This window comes from Hemicordylus capensis, chromosome 2 (genome assembly GCF_027244095.1).
Source record: "Hemicordylus capensis ecotype Gifberg chromosome 2, rHemCap1.1.pri, whole genome shotgun sequence".
Classification (NCBI taxonomy): domain Eukaryota; kingdom Metazoa; phylum Chordata; class Lepidosauria; order Squamata; family Cordylidae; genus Hemicordylus; species Hemicordylus capensis.
The window spans coordinates 315,373,890-315,385,758 of record NC_069658.1 but is presented as its reverse complement, the minus strand read 5'-3'; the positions used below and the strand labels follow the sequence as shown (position 1 = coordinate 315,385,758).

Genomic DNA, 11,869 nt, shown 5'->3' with positions numbered 1-11,869 from the left:
GTTTGTGGAGCGCTTGCTCCACCAACCTGGTTTAAGGGCAGTTCTACTTAAGCGGGTGGCCCGCTTAAGAACCACTGGGCTCGCAGCTGAGCCCAGTGGTTCTCATGATGGGAGAAAACTGGGCTAGCCTCCGCTAGCCTGATTTTCTCCCATCATGTGAATAGCCTCTATATCATTTTGCAGAGGAACTAACATCTGAAAATAAAGACATTTAATTCATTTTGAGAAAACGAAGGGAACTATTATTTTTGGAAGCAACGTTTCTGCACAACTGTTTTGAAAGCATAATTAATGGTAATTTGTTTTTCTTCTCAATCCTTCAATGAATTGTTCATAGCCTCCTGGAGCTCTTATATAGTTAAAGATTAATTGGGCAGCATCTAGACTTGTCTTCTGTTTACAGAAGTGTTTTCCACTTGCACAAGGGGGAGAGATGATTTTTGAAAATCCCCTTAGTAAAAGAAATCTGCTCCTGGCGGTTCCCCAATCTTCAGAAGCAGAGTTTGGGGGTCACAGTGCAGCAGAGGGGAGGAGGAACTGTAAACAAATCCCCTCTCCCCTTGCATGCGCAGAATGTATTTCTGTGAATGGAAGGCTACTCCGGATGCTATCCATCCATTATATTTAAAGCAAAAAGCAAATGCTCATTTTGAAGTAATTGGCTTGTACTGAGAGTGAAATGAGGAAATGTAGGTTAGATGTGCATACTGACAATTATTAGATTGAAGAAAATGAGCTCACAGAATTAAAGTGTATTAATTCTGTTGGCTTTTTACATCAGATTAGCATCCACCATAAACATGGAAACAAATAATAAAATAGATAAGGTTGTGCAGGCTCAAATTATATACAAAGGGAGTTTACTGTGGTGGTGGAACAAGGTTTCTGCACTAATGCCCAAGACTGTGCTCAGACTTCCGATTTATGATCTTTCATATCTGTCTGGCCTAGTTTTGTCGACCACCTGCCAAGTTATCTACTGTTATTCCAAATATCTTCATTTCTTTAACTCCAAAAACTTCATTTTTATATTGTATATTATTTGTAATAGCTGTGAGCTCTTGTCTTGAATGTATGCAGGGCTCTATAATGTATATGGAGTTCCTTGGGAGCTAAGGTTTCTTCTTCTGTTCTGGAATCTAGCACATACCCATTCCCACTGTACCAGCATGAATAATCCCATGTATATACAATCTTATTGAGTTACATGGGGTGAATCAAGTCAGGTTGCAATAGTGTTGCTTTAATGTTGCATGGGGTGAATCAAGTCAGGTTGCTTTGCTGGATGAGGCCAAGGCATATCTAGTAAAGCATCCTGTGGGTGGCCACTCTATGCCACTCAGAAATATGTCCCTGAGCTTTGCACAACCACCAGGGATGTTTTGTGATTGTGTATGCGTGTGTGTTATACAGAATGCTTCTGAGGGAAGGAGAGGTAATCAAAATTCTCTCACACACACACACACACACACACACACACACACACACACACACCTGTGTGATTGCTGGTGCTGCGTTAGTTGAAAGCATTCACTGCACCAGCACTTTTCCCATAGCACACATGCTTTGTTAGTCTTCATGTCAGCCATTGGTGTTTCTTCCATTGTACCAGTGCTTCATTAGGATGTAGGCATATCTAGGGAAAATAGCGCCTAGGGCAAGCACTGAAATTGCGCCCCCTGTCCAAACATCTGACACCCATCTTTCAGATAACATTACCATATTATCAGCTAAAAAATACAAGTCAAGCTCGTTAATCTTTTAATATTTCAAAAAATATTTAGCAGTGAACATAGCCAGAACAAAATATGCTGGAAAACTACAAATTTCAGTATGCTGGGGCTCATGAAATATCCAAATACTATGTGGAGGGGTACTTGGAAAACTAAACAGAAGTGCCTGTCTAATTCTCTACTATGCATTGTAGCATCACTATTACATAAGTTGTAAAAATAAATGGAGAATTTGACTTTTCCCAGATACTCTGAAAATAATTAAAGGATATGCAGAGTCAACTGTGTCACTGCTTGGAATATATTCTAGTATTTCAGAAAGACAGTTAAAATGAGAGAAAGAGAGCAAGAAACTCCCAGTGGGCCTTAACAGTAAGGATTTCACACTGATTCAAAGACAAACTCACCATTAATAGCCATATTATTAAGACATCACATTTAACTCACTTATCACAAGAAGCAAAGTAAGAGCAAATGAATACAATCTTAGCTCATAAGCTTCAGCTCATTATTCACAAGCCCTGATTCTCTGTACATAGTGGCAAACTGAGTATGTGTACAGTGACTTATATTATATATAGATATATTTAAAAATGTTTACCTGTAGCCCCTTCGGGGGGCTTCCTAAAGGCTGTGGGGGGATCTGCAAAGGTTCCCCCTAAGCCCACTGGCCTCTAGGGCCTTGCAGGGACCATTTGAGCATGTGCGGTGTCCATTTAGTAAAATAACTGGGTTGTTTGTTTGTTTTAAATGGCAGCTGAAAACAAAATGGCTGCTGCGCATGCTCAAATGGCCTCTGCAAGGCCTAGCATGGCCTAGGGCCTCACAGAGGCCATTTGAGCATGTACAGTGGCCATTTTGTTTTTGGTGGCCAGTTAAAATTTTTTCTTAAAAATGGCGCCCCCTTCAAGTTGCACCCGAGGCATGTGCCCTGCCTGCCCTACCCTAGATACGCTCCTGTGCAAACCATTATGGTTAATGTTAGCAAAGCTGATATATGAGGTATAGATCATCGATAGCAACTTTTAATAAAAAGAATTCAAGTTAACAGGAAGATGGTAGAGTGAGGACACACTGATAGAAAGAATGAGAAACTGAGGAGGGTCTCACGATCAAGGAAACCCGACTCCAGAGGGTTAGTGGGCTAAGCGGGCTTAGCCCACTCTTCCCACACACGAGCAATCAGTCTGCTCTAGGTGGCTGAAGCCGAACCGGCCACCCACACAACTTAAGTGTTTTGGCAGCTTGGCATATTGGTGTCATTATTTTATGTTGTATGAGGCAGTTTAACAAATGTTTGCTCATGGAACAAAAACTAGTGGATTGTTAATGTGGAGCAAGATTCAGTCTGCCTCATCCCTTTCAGCCTTTAAAACCTTTTCTGCCAGGCGTTTGCCCTTTATTTTATTTTTTAAAAAATCTCAGATGCTGTTCCTGTTTGTACACCACCCTTAGTCATGTGGATTGGGTGGTATATTACATCTCTTAATTAAAAATTAAAAAATAAAATAAAAACCACTTCTTGATAAGCTGGATAACAGTCTTTTTTATGCACAGAAGGGCAAAGTGGCAAAGGCAGAATGTGGGCTGCCAATAATAGTGAACCAGTGAGGAAAGGTTTTCTACAAATCCTCTATAATTTTTGTTTGTTTGTTTGTTTGTTTGTTTCTTCTATCCAACCCAATAGTTTATTTTTCAGAAATTAACTTCTATCACTGGAGTATCAGGCTATAGAGAGGTCATAACTTAGTGGGAGAAGTTTTATATTCCTGTATTCCCAGGTGGCATCTGTAGTTGAAAGATCTCAGATAGTATATTAGAGTTGGGAAATGGCATTGGTGATGAGGATGTAATGTTTTCACTCTTTCAGACCAGCAAGTAGTTAAGCCTAGGCCCACTATGGAGGTAGAAGGACATAACCGGAGCTACCTGGGTTAACCTTCTTCTACATGGGTAGCTCTGGTTGTCTGCAGCAGCAGGAGCCCTCCCAACCCAGAAGCTCTGTCCCTGGATAGCCCAGATTGGCTACCCAGGTTTAAAGCGAGGTAGGAGGAGAACAAACCCTTTCCTAACTCACTGACTGGTCATGTGCACTGCCACCACTTCCAAAAATGCTCCATGGCAGCCGGTGGCCATGCTTGGCAGAAAGGGAAGGAGCGGCCAGGCAGGGCGGAGCTTCCTCAGTGCACTGCGTGAGCAGTGGGTTTGCCACCGTGCCGCTTGTGTGGGCACATGGGCAGTAGAGCCCTGATGAGCAGATGGTTGCCTGAGGGAAGGCAGGTAGGTTCCTACCTCCCCCCCCCAGCCCACCCCCTTGTGGTCCTGTGAATGATCTCAACACCTTGGAAAGCTGAACAGGACTGGGTTTGGTCAGTGGCTGGAGCAGAGATTACTGGGAATCTTATGTATATCAGTTTGAGTTCAATGGAAAGATATAAATACATCCTTGCATTTTCATTTACGTAATTGGTGTTCCTGAAACTGGCATTTAGATTCTGATGAAGAAATCAGACTCAAATATTTCATTTCAGATATCATTCCCAGCACATTCAAGGGCATAGTTTAGCTTGATGAGCCTCTTCATACTACAGTATACACCTATTATTCATTATTTTTTGTTTTTGTTTTTGCCTACATATATTAACCCCAGGGAGAACTGTAGTGGCATGCCACTTAGAGCAGGCATTGTTGAATTATCACCACTTTTTATGCCCCCCTTTGGGGGGGGGGGTTGTCTTTCTATAAGGATATTGAAATGAATGAATTGCCACCCCCCAGTCTCTGATGGATACAAATAAGTGGTTGCCCTAGCAACAATATGAAAGCTACAATGTGCATGCACACCCAGTATAGTATCTATTCAAGAGCTTGTTTGACTGAAATCCGTGTCATGCAACCATTTAAAATACATTGGAGCTAAGGGAAGCAGGATGGGTTTTGTGGCTAAGTATGTGCATAATTTTGATTGGAATGGTTTTTGCAGATATTGATTTCAGTTTATCATACTCCAGTTAGGTTTGTGAACAAATGTTCTTAAATGAGAGAGATGTATGAACCAGAATGGTTTTCCCCACAACATAAAAGTGCTTCTTTAAGGAGGACCACAAACTTGTTACCAAACTTGCTCACTCCCTTGTATACTACCTATATGGGCATCTGTTCTTTGGACCAAACTGGGGGAGTTTACTCAAAACCAAATTTGCAAGTGTGAATAACAAATGGATCACAGTCTGGACAGAGGGAAGACAGTGTTAAGAAAACCCAGAGAAGTAACAGATTCATAAGCAAGGCTTTTGAAAACAGAAATAAAATGTGTTTGTATTTGTATATTCTATGTTATATAGAATGTGGTATTACATAGAATGTGGTATTTGGCACCCTTGGTGCAATCAAAGTTGCACAAGGAGTGAAGGTATTTCCCAGAGAAAATAAGGAGGGGAAGGGAGGGAGAGTATGTGGCTCTAATATTTTATTTATTTATGATTTTTTAAAATTTGTATACCTCCCCAAACTTCTGTCGCCTCAACCAAACCATTCTGTCTCCCCTAATAGCTCGGCAGTTGGCAGGTGTTGAAAGCAGACAGAAAGAGGATGAGAAAGAGGGATAGAATGTGTGAAGGGCAACTTTTAGGATCTGTCCTTAATCTGCTGTTTTGTGAGTGAAGCCAAAAGAGGGTGAATCACACCAGGGGAAACTCAGGGGTCCTAGCCACAGAATTTCTGCCAATTGGCAGGCAAGGAGAAGCAGCAGAATGCCCGCTTGGCACCAAGTTTGAAAAACTGTGACACTCTGTGTCATAACCCTTGGGACTTTAAATCAAGCCAAAGAAACTTGAAATGAGCAATCTGACCAGTGAATATTTTGGGCTAGTAAATCTCAAGGAATGTCAATGGCCAAGTGACAGAGCATCCAGGTGAGTTAAGGAAGACATGCTTCTGTACCCGAAACATTTCGCACATCCCTATATGGCAGATGTGTGAATATTTGAGGTGCAAGTGCACTAACTTGTGGACTGTCTAACCAATTTGAACCAAATGAGGTACAGTTGTAGTGAGTGACACACAGGGACACCTCAGTGGTGTAGTTTGTAAAGATGTCATCAAACCTGATCCAAGATGGCAGGTGCATGAACATTTGAGGCACCAGTGGGCTAACTTGTGAACTGCCTAACCTATTTGTACCAAATTTGCAACAGCTTTATGGACACATAGGGATGCCCCCATAAAGCTGTAGCACTGTACTGTAGCACTATACTGTAGTTTGTGATGATGTCATCCACCCCAATACAAAATGGCAGACGTGAACTTTTGAGGCGCTAGTGCACTAACTTAAGGACTGTCTAACCGATTTGAACCAAATGAGGTATAGTTGTAGTGAGTGACACCTCAATGATGTAATTTATAATGATGTCATCCACCCTGATCTAAGATGGTGGATGCATGGACATTCGAGGCACAAGAGATCTAACTTGTGGACCTTGATTTGAACCACATTTAGTCCAGTTGTAGAGATAGTGAAAGTAAGCAGATTAGTTCTTACTAGAACAACTTGTTAAATGTGTGAATGACCTCCAGGTCTTCAGAGCTCCAAGGCTCCTCCCAGGAGAGCTGCAGAAGGGGCAACAAGCTGAGATTGCTCCAGATCTGTTGGTGCAAAGGGACTTTGCTCAGCTGGGCTATGCTTAGCTTCCTCTGAAAGGGTTTCCTGTGGGTCCTGACACCTTGCTGAACCATTAGTGCAAAATTCACAGGAGCAGTTCAGTATTACTTCTTATTCAGACTTATTAGTATGCACAGTGCTCCCATAATTGCCTTGTGAATATTATTTGGTTGGTCCTAATAATTATTATTTTGTTGACCCTGTACAGTCACTCTCATTTCATTTTGCTAATTATGGTAAGCCAGAGAGTGATGCCATTCTGGAAGGGCATTTCTCCTGTTTCAGACCACATGAGTTTATTCATCCTGAACACCTGTATTTCTGGTCAACTCACCAGTTCATGCTGAGTGATTATTGCTGAATGACTAATGATATTAACTTAAAGCGGGGGCGACCTTTGATTTATAGGATAGTTATGGGTGTGGCAGTTCCAAAAAACAAGAAAATCCAATAGCCCATGTTGTTCACACCATGAGATCTGAAGTCCAGTCTGAATTATTGTCAAGTTGTGACATCAAGTTGGTGTTGACTCCTGGCAACCACAGAGCCATGTGGTTTTCTTTGGTATAATACAGGAGGGGTTTACCATTGCCATCTCTCGCACAGTATGTGATGATGCCTTTCAGCATCTTCCAATACCTCTGCTGCCTGATATAGGTGTTTCCCATCATCTGGGAAACATACCAGCGGGATTTCAAACCAGTAGTCTCTTGCTCTCTAGGCAAGTTATTTCCCCGTTGTGCCATTAGGTGGCACTGGCTTACAAAACCATAACTATGGAAACATAATTTAGCTAGGTCCGCCATACTCTAATACACTACCTGCATAGGCCGATGGATTAGTGTTACAGCAGAAGTTGCGGATTAGTGTTACAGCAGTGTTTTTAAGAAGAATTTGGTGACATGTGCCTCTGAGCATATGGTGAGTGCTGTTACCTCAGCAGTCAATAACTACAATTCATTGCAGAGTCCACACTCCACAGACCAACACAGAAATGAATTCAGAGTCAATGAAAAGAAATAATATGCTGTAAAACAATAATATTTATAAACCAATTTGAACAAATTATCCACATTTATTAATACCCCCCCCCACACACATACATATAAACACTGAACTTCACAATGTTGTTCTTCCTGAGGGTGAAAGCAGACCAGTTACAAAGGAGGAGTCTCATAAAGGTTTGTATTCCACAAGATGGATAATAAAGGCTTGTCTGCGGTTTTGGGTTTCTGTCTCCATGTGCTGGCCCTACAGCTGATTGATAGCAGAAAGCTGCCACCCTCTTCTCCTTCCAGTCTCCTAGGCCATATTCAACATAATGAGGAACTGGAGGCTGAGCAGCTAGAAGACTCAAACCTGAATGTCCGAATGCAAGAAACTGTAGTTCAGACCCTAACTCGACCCAAGAGTTCACTCACCAAACTCCATTTTGAACCCTCAGTTTGTAGTGAGGTTCGCTGCTTGGGCCTCCGGTTTGCGGCTGCCTTCATTACATCCAAATTCAGTAATGGATGCAGCCTTCCCTTCCTCTCTCCATCCTGATTGGCTGCTGTGGCTGTCCATCAATCAAAGGAGGAAGCCCAGTTCTCCCTTCTCTCTGCAGTCTCACAGATTTCAGAGAGGAAGCCAATGTTGACATCCAAATTTGGACAGGTACACACGGTGGAGGAGAGTGGAACCGTAGGTCCATTGGACCCTCAGTTCTGTGTGATGTCCAAATTCGGCTCTAGTTTCAGTTACAGAATCATGATGGAGGCGGCCACTGTCCTCCTCCTGGAAGTTAAAGGACAGTAGTTAACTGTCAAAATAAACTTTCTAAATTTCAAAAATAAGAGAAGCACAATTTTATTCATGCATTAGCGTAATTATCCATATGGTATCCATCCCAATGGCAAACATATCCATCCCTTCTCTGGTTCAAGAGGGCAAGATATCTAAGGAAAAATGATCTTGTGCTATTTATTTATTTTTACATTTATATCCCGCTATTCCTCCAAGGAGCTCAGAGCTTATGCTTATCTTTATGAACTTGTAGTATATATATTAGCTTCTCTTAGACTGCTACCTGCAGGGTCATCATTCATTCCCAACCCAACAAACCACACATCACAGGAATGTGTCACTGGTAACCCTCCTGCATCTTCTGGCATCTGTGAGATCCACATGATCTGTGTGTGCAAACTGATATGCACACTCTAAGGAGTGTGCACGTGTGCACACTCACAAGTTTTTTTTAATGTCCTCTCAGATAAATTTAGATCATACTCAGGTTCAATCAAGAAGGCCCCACTCTGAATGCATGTGTGCACACACTGCCTTGGTACTGCTTCCCAGAACAAAACCCACACAGAGATGGGAAATTAATTAGAGGGAACACTAGTTGGACCACATACATAGTCTGGCTGGAGCAGCTTCCTGATGGAACATAACTGAGCTCCCAGAAGCCCCTACTAGGGTACAAAGATGTTGAGATTCAAGTGACCTCATCAAGATTAGGATCACCCCAGATTATTTACCCAGCACAGACTCTGTATTTAACATCTGCTTTATGCTATGGGGAAAAAGCTCCCATTGGTGCATTTTCCTTGGCAACTATTGCATGTGGGGTGGGGGGTATCCAAATCAGGACCATGATGAAGGAAGTTCCTTCCCCCCTTGCCCATGGATACTCAGGCCGATTGCTATTTAACATTTTTTAAAATGCACTTGCTTTCAAAGCACATGCTTAAAGTAACATGAGGTGCTGATCCTTAAAGTAAAATTTCCTTTTTCCTGATTGAGAAAACCATATAAATTATGTGAAATATACAAACCTTTTATATATTCAGCATAAGAGATGGGGTTAGGAAATCTATATGGTATTCTCAACATTAGCTGTGTATATAATATTTCAGCTAACCCATTCTTTACTTTTAACTATCTATAAATACTGTTTGATATTTCAAATGAATGCATTTTCCTCAATTCCAATGTATTATTGAAACATATTTCTTCTCTTTTATAGATTCACTAAGGGACCTGGAAAGAAACCCACCAGACTGCTTGGTTAACAAGACTGAAATGGTTTTCATTTCATGATTTTGTTTTTCTTTTTCAATTTAGGCAAAAAATGTGTTGGATTAACACAACAAATAATTCAACAGAGATTTACCCTGTTCCTTTAGGACTCTTCCTGGGCAGCATTGCATTGATCACAGTTGTCATGAATATTTTGGTCCTATATGCAGTGAAAACAGAAAAGAAACTGCACACAGTCAGCAATCTTTACATAGTTAGCCTTTCATGCGCAGACCTTATAGTTGGTGCAGCTGTAATGCCACTAAATATTGTGTACCTATTGAAGGGTGATTGGATACTGGATAGAAAAGCCTGCCTGTTTTGGTTGTCAATGGATTATGTAGCCAGTACAGCCTCAATATTCAGTCTCTTCATACTCTGCATAGATCGGTACCGTTCTGTCCAGCAGCCATTAAAGTATCTCAAGTACCGAACCAAAACTAAAGCCTCTATAATGATTTCTGGAGCTTGGCTTCTCTCTTTTATGTGGATAATCCCCATTCTTGGTTGGCGCAAATTTGACAACAGCGCCATTCCTAAAAGTGGTGAAAAGGTATGTGAAACAGATTTTTGCAATAACTTGGTGTTTAAAGTATTGACAGCCATGGTAAATTTTTATGTTCCTTCGTTACTGATGCTATGGTTCTATGCAAAAATATACAAGGCGGTCCGAAAGCATCATCAGCATCGAGAGCTCATAGATTGGTCATTTAGATCTGTGTCAGAAAAAAAGGGAAATAATGCAGACCTTCAAGAAATGCAAAAGGTTTGTTCCCAAAGAAAAAGTAGAGATGTACAATATGTCTGTAATGAAAATGAAAAAAGAATGGAGGTCAAACTTTCACCAAGCAGCTGTGTTAAAATCCCAAAGGTTTTTCATAGAAGAGGCGACCGTGAAGTAGTGAAGCTTAGCTGTTTTCCTCCAGCCATTGTGCAGAATGGCACAGAGGTAGGCAACAAGGAAAGGAAATATGGCTATTTCAATCAAGACATCCGGAATACAGAGAAGCCTTGTCCTAAAGACTATGAATTAAGCAAAACATCAGAAGGGAACAGCTTTGTCGAGAGACCTTCCTGTCGAAATGACTGTGATCCCTCTCTGGAGCAAAATTCAGATCCTCAGGGGTGTTTCCCTCAGGATCGTACAGACACCACAAGTCTCCGTTACTTGAAAAAGACATGGGGGAGGATGCGCACCCATTCCATATACCACAGTCAAGGGTTGCATATAAACAGAAACAGAAAAGCAGCCAAACAGTTAGGCTGTATAATGGCAGCCTTTATGCTGTGTTGGACTCCATATTTTGTTTTATTTCTAGTCATGGCCTTTTGTGAAAGCTGCTACAATCGCCCTTTTTACATGTTTACTATTTGGCTTGGCTATGTGAATTCTGCATTAAATCCATTTATATACCCATTCTGTAATGAGAACTTCAAGAAGACTTTTAAAAAGATACTTCACATTAAAACCTAATTTCTCTTGGATAATGTATTTGACAAAAAGAATCAGCAGCAGCATGTTACGCGGGGAAGGGGAAAGACTTTCAATTATTACAAGGAAGCACTGCAAACGAAACAGAAGATTTTAGAAGATCCTTGGGGAAAGAAGAAAGAGATAAGAATGCAGGAAACCATTTGTTATTCCTATACAAAACTATATCTAAATTGTGAATTATATTTAAAGAAGAATTGATGCTCACCTGGACTCCTAAAACCTTGGGTTTGAAATTCAGGGTTGCTGTTCTTTTGTAAATATTTGATGATTTTTTGTGATTGTTGAGACTGAATGAAATATGTTGGTACTCAATCTGGTTTCTGAAACTGAAATGTAACTTTCTACACTCAGTGCTTAGTTTGGTTACACCCCCTGTCCAGATGTGTGTTCACATGTGTCCTGTTACCTGGTTGCCTGCATGGCCCTGTGGAGCAGTGTTCCGTCTGACAGGGATTTCCAGATGTTGTTGACTACAACTCCCATAATCTGCATTGCTGCTGGGGATTCTGGGAGTTGTAGTCAACAACAGCTGAGAATCCATTAGAGGGAACACTGCCATGGAGTCCAGAAGAGGGCATGGCACAGAGGTGCTCTTACCCCTGGACTTCGAGGCCAAAGTCCAGGGCCTCCACGCCCCTGGGGGCCTCCAAATCCTCCTTAGTCTGTCCTGGTGGCACTGGCCTGCCACTGTGCCAGGCAACTGAGCGTGGCCTCTGCTATAGAGATGAGGACTGGGGAAAGAAATGTGCAGAGTGGGAATATGTTAAGTTAAGTTGCGTGTTGAAATATTTCTGCTAATGCATATTTGCATAAATATACCTGTTTTATATTTTTGTGAGTTCAGTTGCTGTTTGTGCCATCAAGAACCCACATGGTAAAAATACTGCTTCCCCATCAACCCTCCCCAACTCGGTCATGAGA

General features: G+C 41.5%; 1 protein-coding gene across 1 annotated transcript; it reads left to right on the top strand.

Moving 5' to 3' along the window:
- The first annotated feature begins 9,424 nt into the window (after positions 1-9,424).
- Positions 9,425-11,383, top strand: HRH1 (histamine receptor H1). The gene has a single exon (XM_053299630.1). It carries the CDS (start codon positions 9,506-9,508, stop codon positions 10,925-10,927), a length of 1,422 nt encoding a protein of 473 aa, XP_053155605.1. The 5' UTR covers positions 9,425-9,505; the 3' UTR covers positions 10,928-11,383.
- The last annotated feature ends 486 nt before the right edge of the window (positions 11,384-11,869 follow it).